At 38.1% G+C, this 20,096-nt stretch overlaps 1 protein-coding gene across 1 annotated transcript; it reads left to right on the top strand.

Moving 5' to 3' along the window:
* Positions 1–5,269: 5,269 nt before the first annotated feature.
* On the top strand, positions 5,270–20,096 carry LOC128204260 (uncharacterized). Its single transcript, XM_052905666.1, has 6 exons — positions 5,270–5,432; positions 10,584–10,738; positions 12,414–12,514; positions 13,827–13,943; positions 18,376–18,507; positions 19,439–20,096. The coding sequence occupies exons 1-6, from the start codon at positions 5,413–5,415 to the stop codon at positions 19,751–19,753; spliced, it is 840 nt and encodes a 279-aa protein (XP_052761626.1). The 5' UTR covers positions 5,270–5,412; the 3' UTR covers positions 19,754–20,096.

The following is a 20,096-nucleotide window of genomic DNA, read 5'->3' as shown; positions in this document are numbered from 1 at the left end:
AGGTCCTCATTTATGTATATGCGGGTACCTTTGAGCTCCTTTCGCCTTTTCAGCAGCTCGTTTCTTTTCATTCGTGAAATATACTTCACAATGATTGCCCTTGGTTTTTCGCCAGGCTTCCCTAGCCGGTGGCATATATCAATATCAGTTTCTGACAGACTAAGTCCTTTTATTTTATCGTTTAGAGTGTTTACAATAAGTTTTAATGTTTCAGTTGGTGTTTCAGGCTTCTGCATTGGTGTTTCACTTATGCCTGTTATTACAACGTTGTTTCTTCTTGAGTATTGCTCAATATCATTCAATTTACCTCCCTGCATCATAACAGTGTCTTCTAGGTTGATGACAACTTGTTTAGAATCATCTGAGGCATTTTCATAGCTTTTCTGTTGCTCGGTAATTGATTTTTTTAAAATGTCGTTCTCTTTTTCTGTTTCAAAGACCCTCGACTCTAGTCTGTCAATTTTTTCTTGGAATGTTTTGCTCAGTTCATATTTCACTTGGTCTACAATCTCTTTTATAATTTCTTTCATAGACTGGTCATTTTTAAGCACAACTTTGTTGAGCTTTTCGTTTAAGTCTTTCAGCTCCTTTTGTATGCCGATGATGGTAAGAGTCTCTACTTTTCCCTCTGTTTCGCCCATTTCATCTATCTTGTCTGTTGTTTTGTCTGTCTTATTTGCATCTTTCTTTCCTTTCTTTTTCTTTTGCTTTCCTGTTTGCTGCTCGTTTACACTGCTTGTGCTGTTGTCAAATTCACTAATGCTGCTGTCACTTTCTCTGTTTCTTTTTTTATTCATTTCGTTGCATGCTTTTTTTCCGCAGTATAGTTTTGAATTTCTTTAACGTGGGTATTCGATGCTTAGGTAATCGTCATACTGCATTATCTACACCAATAATTTATCAATGGTAGTTGTTTTTAACATTGTCGCTGTAGCGACTCGATCTAATGGTTTCTACAAACGTCTAAAAAAGCATTTTTTTCACTTTTCGGAGCTGATATGAAGAACAAAATTACCTCGTATATTAAATATCCATTTTATAACTTCAAAAAAACACATTTAACGTCAAATTATTACTTAAAAACCCTCAAAATATTTTGACAACGTAAACAAGCATGTATCCATTAGGGGAGGTCACTCTGTCTTAGAGACCTGTTGCCTTTTATTTCCAACATCTGATATTCCATCAGCTCTTAGTTCTATATGTTTGTCAGCTGTATAATATCCATCTCTATCTCTTTTATATCCGAGTTTAGGCGTCCCCACATAGGTATGTCGTGAGTACGTACTCATATCCTACTTCACTTTTATTAGCAAAATCTTCATCCGCGACGTCGCCGCTATTCATATCTTTATCTACCACTTCATCCCTAGCATTGTTTATTTTAGTTCTATCCTCTGTGTAGGTCTGTTTTTTCCTGTATTTCTACTGTTTTCGCAACTTGATCTACCTGATCTTCATCATCGTTGTCATCTTTAAAACTCACCTGGTGTAAATGACTACTGTGGAGTATCTTTTAATTCCTGACTTTCTATTCTCGATCTTGAACAACGGTCAGTTGATCATCTACGTTAAACATATCATTTATAAATGTATCCACTATTTTGTTTTCCGAACATCTGTGTCTTCTACTACGATCCTAACAGCCTAAACTTTGTTGTCATAGCCCACCCTCTGCTCGATTTTGTACTTCATTGCCTGTTCTTCAACTATCGCTTGCGTGTTCTTCAGCCTTTCGTTCAAATCTTCTATGTGATGTCTAGCAGTTAGTTTATTGATCATACCTCTTGGCTGTATACCACACACTTTTTATATCGGCTTATTTTGTTTCCCTTCAAACATGAGCTTTTACGATGCTCTCTTCGTCGTCTTATTGGGAGTACAATTGAACAACAATAGTGCTTTAGTATCACTTCCAGTCTTGTTCTTATTATGACACTCATGTCCAAAACATATCTAGGAGAGTCTGTCCATTTTTCATAAGGGGTTGTCCTCAATGTTTGCATGTTCGTTTATCTACAAAGTTCTTGTATCATATTAGAATCAAAATGTTCGCCGTGATCAGAATGTTTGATATATGGTACAGCATAATAGACTATGAAGTTGTTGAAAAATACTTTTTCGGTGGTTTTAGCTGTTTGGTTTCTTGTAGGTATTGCTTGGGCGAATTTGGTGTAGTGGTCATTTATTACTAAAATGTTTGAAATGATACCTTTACATAGTTTAAATATAAGACAATTTATGCATACTCTTTCCATTGGATAAGTTGATGTGATGGTAACTACCGGAGCTCTCGTGTTAGTTCGATTCTTTCTCAGAATACATTTATGCCAGTTGTTGATTCAGCTTTTAACGTCTTGTGGCAACCCCGCCAAAGAACCTCTCTTTAAATAGTCCTGTCCTTGCCAAGACATACACCCGTATGTTCTCTTTTCAATATTTCTTATCTGTAGCATGGCTGTACTATCAGCTGGCCATAATCTCTCTCTTGTATTTGTACATCACACCCTCTTCATAATCAGATTCTCGTAAGATTTCTCATTACTATGTTGTCTCTTCCATATATTTTTTTTGGTAGTATCTGGTCTATGGTCGCTCTTTTCCATTCCTCAATCATTGAATGCTGTCTCTGGTTTCTTCTAACATGTCTTAACATCTTCTGTGCTAGCGTCTGTCTTGATTCCAATTGAGTCTTTACTAGGTTTATGTTCATGGATGTATTAGTCTGTATCGGTTGTGCTATCACATTTAGCCTTTACTGCGTCGTCATCTTGTGCCTTCTGTCCATAGTCTCTTTCTGCATATCTACTTATCTATCGGCATCTGCATTTTTCAATCCCGCTCTGTATTGTATTGTGATGTGGCCTTTGGCCTATTGCATATACTTCGGAAGATTATTGTACGTGTATACTTTAAACTTGGTTATGTTCAAATGAATTCATCTGTGATTGCACATTTCAACGCCAAAAATTCAATTTTATGCGCCGGATAGTTTTGGCTCTCACTTTGGATAGTTTACAGTGCATTCGTTGATAAATTGGCTCTTAATTTGGATATTGTATCGTATACTCGTGAATAAATTGACTCTTACTTTGGATATTGTATTGTATACTCGTTGATAAATTTGCTTTTACTTTGGATATTGTATCGTATACTCGTTGATAAGTTGGCTCTTACTTTGGATATTGTATCGTATACTGGTTGATGAATTGACTCTTACTTTGGATATTGTACCGTACAATCTTTGATAAATTTTCCCTTACTTTAGATGGTTTCAGTCGATATAGTTTTGTTGATGTTACAAGATGACATGAAACCATTTTGTTTGAAATACAACCTGATACTCGTTAATAAAAGATTCGTACATCTAAATGCTAAAGGGACACAATTTAGGTTGATGCTTAACAAAAAGTTTCATTTTAATGTTAAACTCAATTGACTTTAATAGTCAAAACAATTAAAAGCACATCTTTTGTGTACAGATAAAAAAAATATTAGCAATAAATTGGCGTTTTTTAAATTAGGGAATTTGTGACCACGTAAAGGAAAAAAAAATGAAGAATTACAGTTTTATCTGTACACAAATTATATGCGTTTTTTGTTCATTCTTGTGTAATGAGTTAAATATTATAACGCATTTAAACGAAAATAATGTTTTCTATCAATCTATATTGTTACCCTTTAAAACACCCATTTAAAACCACCATTTAAAACCACCATTTAAAACCCCCCACATTAATAACCCCAATTTGAAAAAAATAACCCCAATTTAAGCCCCCCCATTTACCCCCATCTAAACCCCCATATAAACCCCCAATATATAACTCCCCATTTGAAAAACAAACATTTAACCCCCCATTTAAACCCCCTATTTAAAATCCCCTATTTATAATCCCCCCATTTAAAAACTCCACATTTAACCCCTCATTTATAACCCCATTTAAAAAAACATTTAGCTCCCCCATTTAACCCCCCATTTATAACCCCCCATTTAAAAAACATTTACCCCCCCTTTTTAAACCCCCATTTTAAACCCCCTATTTATAACCCCTATTAAAAAACACACATTTATAACCCCCCATTTAAAACCCCCATTTAAAAACCCCCATTTAAAACCTCCATTTAAAACCCCCACATTTAAAACCCCCATTTAAAACCCCCCATTTAATACCTCCATTTAAAACCCCCACATTTAAAACACCCATTTAAAACCCCCATTTAAAACCCCATTTAAACCCCCATTTAAAACCCCCATATAAACCCCCTATTTGACCCTCCAATTTAAAACCTTCCATTTATACCCCCCCCCCATTTAAAAAACACTCATTTAAAAAAAACATTTAAAAACCCCAATTAATAACCCCCGCCCCCCCATCCCCCATTTGAAAACCACCATTTAGAAAAAAAACATTTAAAAAAACCCATAGGCTACAGTTTTGGAGTTATGAAACATTAAATATTTTTTGTTAACGGAAGAAACAATCCTTTGATTGAGCCCTTTAAAATGCACCCCCCCCCCGCCCCCCGTCCCCAGTTATTTAGGGTAACAAGCTTAATAACTTATCTGAATAAGCCCGATTACGGTTTCTTGATTTAACTGACTTAAAATGAGTTTGTCGTGATTATTATAAAGATGAACCTAAACAAACCACTTCAGAATTATATTGAAATTTGTCATAAGGCATCTAATTCGTAAACATTCAAATATTATATAAAACTATTTTTATGTCCACACCATTAACAAACAACAAGAGTTAAAGATGCACTCTTACTCCCAGATAAGATTTACCACAATTGATGACATTGTTTAGATATTTTAAAAAGGATGAATAAATGTCGATATCAATGATTCTTATGAAGGATACCGAGTTTAATTTGAAAGAAATGAGCATAAAACAAGGTATTTCTGCCTTATATATAAGCGACTATAGTGGACCACGGCAAACCTGTTAGCGTTCACCAATCATTTAATATTTTTGCACTTTCTGCTTTTAAATACACGGTTACAATCTTGTTATCAGAAAATAATATTTTCCATATTAAATGCATGATTAAGTAAGTAGTTTTATTAGTCAAAATTTATGTTTGTTATACATGTGTATGTATTGTTTTGAATAAAAGTGTCACTTTAAAGTGTTCAGTTTAAACCTGCTCACCACTTCTTTAGTCTTTAATATGAACAAATAAATGATCCGAAGCGAGAACGGGCCTTTAAATGATGTATTGTAATATTTCGCAAGCGACATTTTATCAAGCTTTAAAAGCAAGTACTTCGGCGGTATGGTTGCTCATATCAATATCTAATTTCGGATAGTAAAAACTTCCTCGTCTTAAGTTTAACCTCTGATAAGCATGTCGGTTTACTTCAATAAGGTAGGGAATGTCAATATTTGAGTGAGTTTAAAATCGAACATGGCGGATGATATTCATAGGTAAGTCATTTAGACACCTTATGGTATGCGCTTTATAAAACTATCTCACTTGAAGCTATGGCAATTATATTCATGAGCCAGCTACGCTGTAACCCTTTAAAATAGAGAATAGGATAACAGAAAGAGTCTAAGTCAGCAATTTAATTTAAAACATTATCATGGTATGATGAGTGAGTGAGTGAGTGAGTGAGTGAGTGAGTGAGTGAGTGAGTGAGTGAGTGAGTGAGTGAGTGAGTGAGTGAGTGAGTGAGTGAGTGAGTGAGTGAGTGAGTGAGTGAGTGAGTGAGTGAGTGAGTGAGTGAGTGAGTGAGTGAGTGAGTGAGTGAGTGAGTGAGTGAGTGAGTGAGTGAGTGAGTGAGTGAGTGAGTGAGTGAGTGAGTGAGTGAGTGAGTGAGTGAGTGAGTGAGTGAGTGAGTGAGTGAGTGAGTGAGTGAGTGAGTGAGTGAGTGAGTGAGTGAGTGAGTGAGTGAGTGAGTGAGTGAGTGAGTGAGTGAGTGAGTGAGTGAGTGAGTGAGTGAGGAGTGAGTGAGTGAGTGAGTGAGTGAGTGAGTGAGTTTTTTGGGTGAGTGAGTGAGTAAGAGAGTTAGTGAGTGAGTTGGTGAGTTGGTAAGTGAATTAGTGAGTTGGTCAGTGAGTTGGTGCATAAGTAAAGTAATTTGTAACGAAGTTAGTTGTTATTATTATTATTATTATTATTATTATTATTATTATTATTATTATTGTGGCATGTGCAATTCAAACTATAGGTCACAATAGTTGAAAATAGTTCGTATGCATACATTACATATATGTGACTTCGCAGTATATACTGATCAATCAAAACATGATTGATACTAAGTTCTATGTTTAATTTGGCTTCTTTGAGGTTAATAACTAGTTTATTTTCAAACAAACTAGTTAGATCTATCCTATTCAACACATGTAGTATGTATTACGCGTATGGAAGGCCTGCTCCGCCTGGTTTCGCTTTGAGGTCGTTTGTCAGAGGTGGTGAAAGTTGAAAAGGGTCCTTCAACCATGTTCTATCATTCATTAAAGAGATATACTCCCATTAAAGTCAATTAAATGGCAGATGACAACCAGCGTCCTGTCCCTCGAGTCGTGGTTGGGCATACTTTTTAAAATATGCCTCGATCATTAAAAACAGAACAGAACAGTTTTGCTTTCTCTGATAACGTTAATACGAGATCTGACAACACGCAAAAATAACTATGTACCGTTATGCTTAATAATATTGACCTTACATTAGGGGATAAAAAAATGAGTGGCTAATCGATGGAAAAAAATCAACATTTTAAGCAAATGCTACGTGGCATACTTCCTATAACATACATTAGCATACTGTTTTCTCGGCATTAAATGTAAACAGATTCATAGCCATACAACACATACAACTTAAAGCTGCACTCTCACAGATTTACACAAATTTTTGCGTACCAACCTGTGGACCAATGATATAAGGTTGCTGACAAACCATCAGATCGTAGATTTTCATATTTCCGTTCGAAAATTAATGTTTTATGGCTTAAACCGTTACTATCGGTTTAAGAAAAATGCATAAAACATCAATTTTTGAGTTTAAATATAAACATTTGCGATCTGATTTTTTTGTCAGCAGTCTTATATATCCAGTTTCCATGGATTGTCACAAAAATTGGCTCGTTCCAAGACAAAAATTAAAAAAGTTGTCAAAACGTTCAATCTGTACAGTGCAGCTTTAATGACGTAAATAGCAAAGGGTTTGGTTTACGAAAGGTCAGAAATGGCCCTCTCTGTGTTATGTTAAACTCTTTCTTATTTTGGAAGAACAATCAATACCAAATTAGAAATGAAATTGCATTGTGCTATTTTATTATTTTTTTGGTTGCTATGGTAACAAGTCATTCAATAGGTATGTTTTCCAATAATTCTGTATACTAGTAATTGACAAACTATTAAACACTGATGATGATATAGTTTATTTATCTAGCGCAACAGCAACAAAAATGAGCCAGTTAGATATAAGGACAGTTTGCATTTTCTTTAAATGAGGAGTAAGAATGTAACCATGGTAACGCGCCAATAAATCGTATTTTTTTTGCAATGCCTAACATATATATATGTGGTCAAACAGAGAAGTATAGACAGAAGTAAATTTGAAGTAACGGACTGAGTTATTATCTTAAAAGGATCTTGATCGTGAAAGAAAGTCATGATGTATATTTCTACGAAAAAGTGAATAGTTTTCTAGATACTGATGAAATAAGTGTTATAAACTTTTATTTCGTTGGAATTTTTTTTATAAGATTAAGGTATTTAGGATGTTATAATAATTAATTGTTTCGTGGCAGTATTATGAATTGAATAGATAAAGTGAGACGTCTGTTAACTATGGTGGCTATTTTAAGTACATCTCTGTCACTACGTTGGCCATTCTTAGTACAAGTCTGTTAACTACGGTGCCCATTTTACGTACACGTCTGTCAACTACGGTGGCCATTTTAAGTACACGTCTGTCCACTACGGTGGCCATTTTAAGTACACGTCTGTCCACTACGGTGGCCATTTTAAGTACACGTCTGTCCACTACGGTGGCCATTTTAAGTACACGTCTGTCAACTACGGTGGCCATTTTAAGTACACGTCTGTCAACTACGGTGGCCATTTTAAGTACACGTCTGTCAACTACGGAGTCATTTTAAGTACACGTCTCTCCACTACCGTGGCTATTTTCACCACACGTCTTTACACTACGGAGGCCATTTTAAGTATACGTCTGTTCACTACGGAGGCCATTTTAAGCACAAGTCTGTCCACTACGGTGGCCATTTTAAGCACACGTCTGTCCACTACGTTGGCCAATTTAAGCACACGTCTGTCCACTACGGTGACCATTTTAAGCACACGTATGTCCACTACGGTGGCCATTTTCAGCACACGTCTGTCCACTACGGTGGCCATATTCAGTACACGTCTGTCAACTATGGTCGCGATTTTGAGTACACGTCTGTCAACAACGGTGGCCATTTTAAGTACACGTCTGTCAACTAAGGTGGTCATTTTAAGTACAAGTCTGTCCACTACGGTGGCGATTTTGAGTACACGTCTGTCCACTACGCTGGCCATATTAAGCACACGTCTGTCCACTGCGGTGGCCATTTTCAGCACAAGTCTGTCCACTACGGTGGCCATTTTGAGTTTACGTCTGTCCACTACGGTGGCCATTTTAAGCACACGTCTGTCAACTAAGGTGGCAATTTTAAGTACACGTCTGTCAACTATGGTGGTCATTTTAAGTCCACGTCTGTCCACTGCGTGGCCATTTTAAGCACACGTCTGTCCACTGCGGTGGCCATTTTAAGTACACGTCTGTCAACTACGGTGGCCATTTTAAGTACACGTCTGTCAACTACGGTGGCCATTTTAAGTACACGTCTGTCAACTACGGTGGCCATTTTAAGTACACGTCTGTCAACTACGGTGGTCATTTAAAGCACACGTCTGTCAACTACGGTGACCATTTTAAGTACACGTCTGTCAACTAAGGTGGCCATTTTAAGTACACGTCTGTCAACTATGGTGGTCATTTTAAGTCCACGTCTGTCCACTGCGGGGCCATTTTAAGCACACGTCTGTCCACTGCGGTGGCCATTTTAAGCACACGTCTGTCAACTACGGTGGTCATTTTAGGTACACGTCTGTCAACTACGGTGGCCATTTTAAGTACACGTCTGTCAACTACGGTGGTCATTTTAAGTACACGTCTGTCAACTACGGTGGCCATTTTAAGTAGACGTCTGTCCACTACGGTGGCCATTTTAAGTACACGTCTGTCCACTACGGTGGCCATTTTAAGTACACGTCTGTCAACTACGGTGGCCATTTTAAGTACACGTCTGTCCACTACGGTGGCCATTTTAAGTACACGTCTGTCAACTACGGAGTCATTTTAAGCACACGTCTGTCCACTACGGTGGCTATTATAACCACACGTCTGTCCACTACGGAGGCCATTTTAAGTACACGTCTGTTCACTACGGAGGCAATTTGAAGCACAAGTCTGTCCACTACGGAGGCCATTTTAAGCACAAGTCTGTCCACTACGGTGGCCACTTTAAGTACACGTCTGTCCACTACGGTGGCTATTATAACCACACGTCTGTCCACTACGGTGGCCATTTTAAGCACACGTCTGTCCACTACGGTGGCCATTTTAAGCACACGTATGTCCACTACTGTGGCCATTTTCAGTGCACGTCTGTCCACTACGGTCGCGATTTTGAGTAGACGTCTGTCAACAACGGTGGCCATTTTAAGTACACGTCTGTCAACTAAGGTGGCAATTTTAAGTACAAGTCTTTCCACTACGGTGGCCATTTTGAGTACACGTATGTCCACTACGGTAGCCATTTTAAATACACGTCTGTAAACTACGGTGGCCATTTTCAGCACAAGTCTGTCCACTACGGTGGCCATTTTGAGTTCACGTCCGTCCCCTACGGTGGCCATTTTAGGCACAAGTCTGTCAACTACGGTGGCCATTTTAAGCACACGTCTGTCCACTACGGTGGCCATTTTAAGTACACGTCTGTCATCTACGGTGGCCATTTTAAGTTCACGTCTGTCCACTACGGTGCCCATTTTGAGTTCATGTCTGTCCACTACGGTGGCCATTTTAAGTACACGTCTGTCCTCTACGGTGGCCATTTTGAGTACACGTCTGTCAACTTCGGTGCCAATTTTAAGTACACCTCTGTCCACTACGGTGACCATTTTAAGTACACGTCTGTCAACTACGGTGGCCATTTTGAGTTCACGTCTGTCCACTTCGTTGACCATTTTGAGTACACGTCTGTCCACTACGGTGGCCATTTTGAGTAGACGTCTGTCCACTACGGTGGCCATTTTAAGTACACATCTGTCCACTACGGTGGCCATTTTAACTACACGTCTGTCAACTACGGTGGCCATTTTAAGTACACGTCTCTCCACTAAGGTGGTCATTTTAAGTACACGTCTGTCCACTACAGTGGCCATTTTGAGTACACGTCTACCAACTACGGTGGCCATTTTAAGTACACGTCTACCAACTATTGTGCCCATTTCAGCTAACGTCTACCAACTACGATTCTTATTTTAGTCCACCTCTATAACGTACGGTGCCAATTTCAGACCGCATCATCTCTTAGCTGCCCGACTGACGGGAGAGGATAAGGAGGTCACGGATGAGGGAACGTTCAGGACGATTGTTGACCGCTTCAACAGACTTGATGAAGTAACCAAGGCCATACAGTCCGTCGGGGTGGACCAGTGTGGAATCATATTTGGTATTACTTTGACTCACATACTAACATGTTACTTTGTTAGTGTTTGATGCTGGTTTCAATTGCATTCGTCATTGTAAGATATAATCTCATTTTATATGGATACAAAAGATGGAACATATGCTTGTGCGCTCAATAACAGATATGCGACAAAAGCTAGGTCCATAGGCGGCAGAGGAAAACAGACTTTCTTATCTCTTCCTTTATAGGTCCGCCTATAATCCTAAGTACTAATGTTGTTTCTTCTTCTTCTATTTTTCGAACCCGCTTGCGGTGAGGGGGACATAGTTGTAATTCCGTGTATGTGCGTACGTGCGTTAGTGCGTTCGTTATTGCTGAATTTGTCCGAGCTGTATCTTAATCATGCATTATGGATTTAACATAAAATGCCATGAAATTTTACCATGCTGTGGCGGCGTGTCAAATACAAAACCAAGGTCCATACCTCAAAGGTCAAGGTAAATTTAGAAGTCGAAAGTTGAAATAGTCCTTGTGCGGGCTACATCTTTACCATGCATTATAGGACTTTTTTTCAAACAAAACTTTCCATAAAGATTCACCATGATGTGGCGAGGTGTCCCACAAAAATCCAAGTACCTTATCTCAGAGGTCAATGTAAAGTTAGATGTCAAAGGTTGAAATGATCCTTGTCAGAGCTATATATTGGCCATGCATTACAGGATTTTTCAAAGAAAACATGCCACGAAGGTTCACCATGATAAGGCGGTGTGAGACCCAAGTCTGTACCTGAAAGGTCACAGTTAAAGGTTGTCCGGGCTGTATCTTGACCATGAATTTTAGGATTTCAAAAAAAAAAGCCATGAAGGTTTACTATGATGAGACGGCATTTTGTGCATACGTCCCAGGTCTGTACCTCAAAGGTCAAGATTAGAGGTCAAAGGATATGTCTTGACCATGTGTTATAGGATTTTCTAATAATTCGCCATGAAGGTTCACTATGATGAGGTGACGTGTCGTGCACATATCCCAGGTCTGTACCTCAAAGGTCAAGGTTAGAGGTCAAAGGTTGAAATGAGCCTTATCCGTACTGTTTCTCGACCATATATTATTGGATTTTTAAATAATTTGGAATGAAGGTTCACTGATGAGGTGAATTGACGTGCACATATCCCAGGTCTGTACCTCAAAGGTCAAGGTTAGAGGTCAAATGTTGTAATGAGCTTGTCCGGGCTGTTTCTTGACCATATTTTGTAGGATTTTCATAAACCTTTCCATGGAGGTTAACCGTGCTAAGGCGTAATATTGCAGGTACACGTTTTGTTAAACACCATGTGATTATGTGTTGCAATTGCATGAAAGAGCATTTTGTCTGTGTCAAAGATTCTTTTAACGGGCTTGACATGTCGCCATTTGTTGTCTTGTCATTGCATTACTTTTAAAACAATAATTCTATTTTGGCCACGCTATTCATTTACCTCCACCTGAAATTAACGTTGATGCGTATGAACAGTGTACAAAGCTGCATCCATAAGCTTGTTCTAAAGCAAGGATTGTTCGACGCGACCTTTTCCGCCAATATGTGTTTCCGACAATTTAAGAAAATACATTCAAAGGTGAATGTTTCGAACTCCAGGTTGTTTCAAAATTCGTACGCATCACCCTTTTCTCTTTCCATACAAGCCTGATAATTGTTAAAACAGTATTGTTGTTCCCTCAGGTATCGACTATACGACGAGTAACGAGACCCAGGGTAAGAATACATTCGGTGGTAACAGTCTTCATACGGTCAAGGAGAAGACAATTAATCCGTATCAAGAGGTAAGTAATTAGGGGTGTGAAGTTTGGGGTTTCTAATGAATATTGCGAACCTTGATCCTATTCATTGCAAAGTTTTAAGTGTAACGAAACCCAGGCTAAGACAACATTCGGGGGTAACTGTCTACATACAGTCAATGAGAAGACAATAAATCCGTACCAAGAGGTAAGTAATTAGGGATGTTAGGTTTGGGGTTTCTAATGAAGATGGCGAACCTTGGCCTCATTCATTACAAAGTTTTAAGTGTAACGATACCCAGGGTAAGAATAAATTCAGCGGTTACTGACTACATACGGTCAAGGAGAACAACAATCTGTACCAGGATGTACGTTAGTATGGTATGTGAAGTTTGGGGATTCAAATGTAACCACCGGAACAACTTCAAATTCTCGTAAATATAGATCTACCGGAATTCAATTTAATCCCTGAATGTTTACACTATCGCAACATGTTGTTATTCGTTATAGTCTTCCTCTGTCACGCGTTAAAAGATATATGTAAATCTAATACTTTAAAAAAATGCTTGATTGTATTAATGGAACATCGTTTATAAAAATACACCGTTCGCTTTCATTTCAGAAGCATAATACCAAGTTCCCACCAACGGGTCGAAAACACATTCTATTTTGAGGCGATCAGTACGGGCCGAAGACACATTATTTTTTATGGCTATCAGTACGGATCAAAGACACATTCTTTTTAGGCTATCAGTACGGATCGAAGAAACATTCTATTTTGGAGGTGATCAGTTCGGATCGAAGACACATTCTATTTTTAAGGCGATCAGTACGAATCGAAGACACATTCTATTTTTAAGGCGATCAGTACGAACCGAAGACACATTCTATTTTTCGAGGCAATCAGTACGGACCGAAGACACATTCTATTTTTGAGGTGTCTAGTACGGATCGAAGACACATTCTATTTTTCGAGGTGATCAGTACAAATCGAAAACACATTCTATTTAAGGCGATAAGTACGGATCGAAGACACATTCTTTTTTTCGAGGTGATCAGTACAAATCGAAAACACATTCTATTTAAGGCGATAAGTACAGATCGAAGACACATTCTATTTTTCGAGGCAATCAGCCCCATACAAAGTTGTATGGTTGCAGCCACAATCAATCCGTCATAACGTTTCAGGGACACTCCGGGAAGTGTATTTGCTTGTTCCAGTTACCAATAATGATTGACTAAGAGAATGATAAAATACTGTTCCATGGACTAATAGCAGTTGTTGCTGTATTACTTAATTTTAATTTTACATGGGGATTGCATACGATTTTCAAGGCATGGCTGATGATTATTGCAGGTGATCTGTATTTTGGGTGAAACTCTGGAACCGCTAGACGATGATGGCATCATCCCAGCCTACGGCTTCGGGGACAAGGGCACACCAGACCGGAAGTTGTTCCCTCTCAAACCAGAGGTAATAGGTGTTTAAGCATTGCAAATCATACTTTTGCGGTAGACTAGCAATATGTATTGAAATTTTAAGAATAAAAAAACAGTACTGCACAAAATGCCAAAATTCATTCGTGATTTGTTGATTAAATGGCCTTTTTATATTTTTTTGAAAAAGAGTCAATTAAATTAAGACATTTGAACATTATTCTTATTTGTGCTCTGTCGGTTTGACTAGAATACCAAATAACTGTGAATAGCTTTCCGATCTTAACCTATATATATATACAGTCGAACCCAGTTGGTTCGAACTGGCTTGGCTCGATTACCTCATTGACTCGAACTAGCTTGGCACGATTGCCTCGTTTGCTCGAACTGGCTTGGATCGATTACCTCATTGGCTCGAACTGGCTTGATTCGATTGCCTCATTGGCTCGAATTGGCTTCGCTCGATTGCCGCATTGGCTCACTCTGGCTTGGCTCGATTTTTCCTCATTGGCTCGAACTGGCTTGGCTCGATTGCCTCGTTGCCTCGAACAGACTTGGCTCGATTGCTTCATTGGCTCGAACTGACTTGGCTCAATTGCCTTGTTGGCTCGAAGTGGCTTGGCTCGATTGCCTCATTGGCTCGAACTGGCTTGGCTCGAATGCTGCGTTGGCTCGAACTGGATGCTAAGGACCGATTTTTTTATACTGAAGGTAAGTATTTCCGTTTGGCTCGAAATCCCCCGAGGCTCGAGTTATTTTCGCCAGTCCCCAGGCCCCAATTTCTCGAAACTTCTTAAGCTTAACAGGCTTGAGTAGCTTATTTCAATTAGCCAAAACACATACTTACATTGTATCTTGATATATGAAAAATGGTTTAATGTGATTTTCGTAATGATAATTCCTATGTAAAAGTATAAAAACTCCCAAAGAAGTGAATATTACGCAATTTATTGTAAACCAAAAATAGTGAGCTTATCTTAATCCTGCTATAAGAGACATAAGAAGTTTCGAGAAATCGGGACCGGGAGTTCAAATCAACGAGTTTTGACTGTATATGTATTGTATAACCTCTACTAATGTAAACATAACATTCCCCGTGTCTATGTTTCAACGAGGTTTGACTGTATAGGTATTGTATAACCTCTACTAATGTAAACATAACATTCCCCGTGTCTATGTTTCAACGAGGTTCGACTGTATAGGTATTGTATAACCTCTACTAATGTAAACATAACATTCCCCGTGTCTATGTTTCAACGAGGTTTGACTGTATAGGTATTGTATAACCTCTACTAATGTAAACATAACATTCCCCGTGTCTATGTTTCAACGAGGTTTGACTGTATATGTATTGTATAACCTCTACTAATGTAAACATAACATTCCCCGTGTCTATGTTTCAACGAGGTTCGACTGTATAGGTATTGTATAACCTCTACTAATGTAAACATAACATTCCCCGTGTCTATGTTTCAACGAGGTTCGACTGTATAGGTATTGTATAACCTCTACTTATGTAAACATAACATTCCCCGTGACTATGTTTCAACGAGGTTTGACTGTGTAGGTATTGTATAACCTCTACTAATGTAAACATAACATTCCCCGTGTCTATGTTTCAACGAGGTTCGACTGTATAGGTATTGTATAACCTCTACTAATGTAAACATAACATTCCCCGTGTCAATGTTTCAACGAGGTTCGACTGTATAGGTATTGTATAACCTCTACTAATGTAAACATAACATTCCCCGTGTCAATGTTTCAACGAGGTTCGACTGTGTAGGTATTGTATAACCTCTACTAATGTAAACATAACATTCCCCGTGTCAATGTTTCAACGAGGTTCGACTGTATAGGTATTGTATAACCTCTACTAATGTAAACATAACATTCCCCGTGTCTATGTTTCAACGAGGTTTGACTGTATAGGTATTGTATAACCTCTACTAATGTAAACATAACATTCCCCGTGTCTATGTTTCAACGAGGTTCGACTGTATAGGTATTGTATAACCTCTACTAATGTAAACATAACATTCCCCGTGTCAATGTTTTAACGAGGTTCGACTGTATAGGTATTGTATAACCTCTACTAATGTAAACATAACATTCCCCGTGTCTATGTTTCAACGAGGTTTGACTGTGTAGGTATTGTATAACCTCTACTAATGTAAACATAACACTCCCCGTGTCTATGTTTCAACGAGGTTCGACTGTATAGGTATTGTATAACCTCTACTAATGTAAACATAACATTCCCCGTGTCTATGTTTCAACGAGGTTTGACTGTGTAGGTATTGTATAACCTCTACTAATGTAAACATAACACTCCCCGTGTCTATGTTTCAACGAGGTTCGACTGTATAGGTATTGTATAACCTCTACTAATGTAAACATAACATTCCCCGTGTCTATGTTTCAACGAGGTTCGACTGTATAGGTATTGTATAACCTCTACTAATGTAAACATAACATTCCCCGTGTCTATGTTTCAACGAGGTTCGACTGTATAGGTATTGTATAACCTCTACTAATGTAAACATAACATTCCCCGTGTCTATGTTTCAACGAGGTTCGACTGTATAGGTATTGTATAACCTCTACTAATGTAAACATAACATTCCCCGTGTCTATGTTTCAACGAGGTTCGACTGTATAGGTATTGTATAACCTCTACTAATGTAAACATAACACTCCCCGTGTCTATGTTTCAACGAGGTTCGACTGTATAGGTATTGTATAACCTCTACTAATGTAAACATACCATTCCCCGTGCCAATGTTTCAACGAGGTTCGACTGTATAGGTATTGTATAACCTCTACTAATGTAAACATAACATTCCCCGTGTCTATGTTTCAACGAGGTTCGACTGTATAGGTATTGTATAACCTCTACTAATGTAAACATAACATTCCCCGTGTCTATGTTTCAACGAGGTTCGACTGTATAGGTATTGTATAACCTCTACTAATGTAAACATAACATTCCCCGTGTCAATGTTTCAACGAGGTTCGACTGTATAGGTATTGTATAACCTCTACTAATGTAAACATAACATTCCCCGTGTCAATGTTTCAACGAGGTTCGACTGTATAGGTATTGTATAACCTCTACTTATGTAAACATACCATTCCCCGTGTCAATGTTTCAACGCGGTTCGACTGTATAGGTATTGTATAACCTCTACTAATGTGAACATAACTTTCCCCGTGTCTATGTTTCAACGAGGTTTGATTGTATAGGTATTGTATAACCTCTACTTATGTAAACATACCATTCCCCGTGTCAATGTTTCAACGAGGTTCGACTGTATAGGTATTGTATAACCTCTACTAATGTGAACATAACTTTCCCCGTGTCTTTGTTTCAACGAGGTTCGACTGTATAGGTATTGTATAACCTCTACTTATGTAAACATAACATTCCCCGTGTCAATGTTTCAACGAGGTTCGACTGTATAGGTATTGTATAACCTCTACTAATGTAAACATAACATTCCCCGTGTCAATGTTTCAACGAGGTTCGACTGTGTAGGTATTGTATAACCTCTACTAATGTAAACATAACATTCCCCGTGTCTATGTTTCAACGAGGTTTGACTGTGTAGGTATTGTATAACCTCTACTAATGTAAACATAACATTCCCCGTGTCTATGTTTCAACGAGGTTCGACTGTATAGGTATTGTATAACCTCTACTAATGTAAACATAACATTCCCCGTGTCAATGTTTCAACGAGGTTTGACTGTATAGGTATTGTATAACCTCTACTAATGTAAACATAACATTCCCCGTGTCTATGTTTCAACGAGGTTTGACTGTGTAGGTATTGTATAACCTCTACTAATGTAGACATAACATTCCCTGTGTCTATGTTTCAACGAGGTTCGACTGTATAGGTATTGTATAACCTCTACTAATGTAAACATAACATTCCCCGTGTCTATGTTTCAACGAGGTTCGACTGTATAGGTATTGTATAACCTCTACTAATGTAAACATAACATTCCCCGTGTCTATGTTTCAGCGAGGTTCGACTGTATAGGTATTGTATAACCTCTACTAATGTAAACATAACATTCCCCGTGTCTATGTTTCAACGAGGTTCGACTGTATAGGTATTGTATAACCTCTACTAATGTAAACATAACATTCCCCGTGTCTATGTTTCAACGAGGTTCGACTGTATAGGTATTGTATAACCTCTACTAATGTAAACATACCATTCCCCGTGTCCATGTTTCAACGAGGTTCGACTGTATAGGTATTGTATAACCTCTACTAATGTAAACATAATATTCCCCGTGTCTATGTTTCAACGAGGTTCGACTGTATAGGTATTGTATAACCTCTACTAATGTAAACATAACATTCCCCGTGTCCATGTTTCAACGAGGTTCGACTGTATAGGTATTGTATAACCTCTACTTATGTAAACATAACATTCCCCGTGTCTATGTTGCAGAACGACTGTGATGGATTTATGGAGGTGATGGACGTGTACAATCACGTGACCCCTGGTCTGAAGCTTGGTGGACCTACAAACCTTGCGCCTCTCATTGACGAGGCAGTACACATCGTAAAGAACACCAAAAAGGTAGAAGGCTTCCGAAGCGAACAGTTATATTATATTATATATCGATCATTCGGAACTCCTCGGTCATTTTCCATCGTAAACAACCACGGATGTATGCTGGTTCATTAGTACGAGGGATGTCCGGAAAATTTTGAGACTATGTCTCTATTTCACACAGATTTTAATATAAATCAACAAACAATACATAGCTGTGTAGACTATTTGTAAGTTTCCTTTTGAAAAATAAAGTTATATAATCAAATACTAAGCAGGGAAATGGTTGTCAATACAACCCATGCAGCGCTTCACGGAGCACTTTAAAATTGACGTTTTATGAAAATTATTGACAATTCACCACTCCGTCTGAATAATAAACGTAAAAACGTCACGTTAAAACATATGACGACACTTCGACAGTATGAGGTCATCTAACTGTAAACAAGTGTAACGGTCAGCAGAAGAAGAAGTAGTTTGTAAATTTTAGAATAATAGTATTGCATTATTGTCGTGTTTTAACATGTATGTTGTATATTTGAGTTTAAAATGATTGCCAATGAAGTCAATTATTCCATAAATAAGAAAGATTCCCAAAAGTAAAATCATTACGTTTTACTGCTTAATTGAAATTACTACGCGATCTACTTGCATCGTACTTAAAATGTAATTTCTGACATTGTAAACCGTCCATATACATCCGAGGTTATTTTCGATGGGAAATCGGCGAGGAGTTCCGAGTTTATTATACCTTGATTAAGATTGAACAAGCAGTTATGATGTTAGTTTTTCCAATTACAACTCAATGTTTGTTTATCGCATGTCAAGACAAGCTTTTTGGTATTTAAACATAATTGCACAATAAAAAAGTAAAGGTGATACTTGATCTGATGGGAGTCGAACTCACAACCCATATACAACTTAACCACTCTTATCGTTTAAACTTTTCCATGTTTAGTACCACATCCTTGTGATAGCAACGACAGGGCAGCTAGCATGCCAAGCGGAAACAGTCGCCTCCATCGTCACTGCATCCAACTTCCCCCTTTCCATCATTGTCGTAGGAGTCGGGGACGGTCCATGGGACGCCATGAACGACTTTGATGACCTACTTCCGGAGAGGATATTTGATAACTTTCAGTTTGTGAACTTCCACAAAGTGAAGCAAGGCGCTCGGAACCCACAGGCGTCTGTGGCGCTCGCTGCCCTTATGGAAATTCCCGATCAATACATGTATATAAAGGACTTGAAACTCGTGGAGAAACTCTCTTGAATTATGCTTTATTTGGAAAAAAGGATTTGAGCTACGCATCGAGCTATTGATTGCACTCCTACTCCCAAATCAGATTTAGTACAATTCATACAATGATTTTAATATACCAAAAAGGGTGAATAAATGTCGAAAACAACGATTCTTATGAAGGATATCGAGTTTAATTTGAAAGAAAGGTGCACAAAAGAAGGTATTTCTACCTTATGAGACGATAGTAGATCACAGTAAATCTTTAAGCACTCACCAATCATTTAATATTTTTGCGTTTTCAGCTATTAAATACATGGTCACAATCTTGTTATCAGTTATTAATATGTTCAATAAAAGTGTTATTTAGTAAGCA

This window comes from Mya arenaria, chromosome 10 (genome assembly GCF_026914265.1).
Source record: "Mya arenaria isolate MELC-2E11 chromosome 10, ASM2691426v1".
Taxonomy (NCBI): Eukaryota; Metazoa; Mollusca; class Bivalvia; order Myida; family Myidae; genus Mya; species Mya arenaria.
The sequence above is the reverse complement of the archived record's forward strand: the minus strand, read 5'-3'. Positions and strand labels throughout refer to the sequence as shown.

Coding starts and splice junctions, on each gene's coding strand:
- LOC128204260 (XM_052905666.1), top strand. CDS start 5,413: ATGGCGGATGATATTCATAG. Junction 10,739..12,413: donor CCAGTGTGGAATCATATTTG/GTATTACTTTGA, acceptor TTGTTCCCTCAG/GTATCGACTATACGACGAGT. Junction 18,508..19,438: donor TCGTAAAGAACACCAAAAAG/GTAGAAGGCTTC, acceptor TTCCATGTTTAG/TACCACATCCTTGTGATAGC.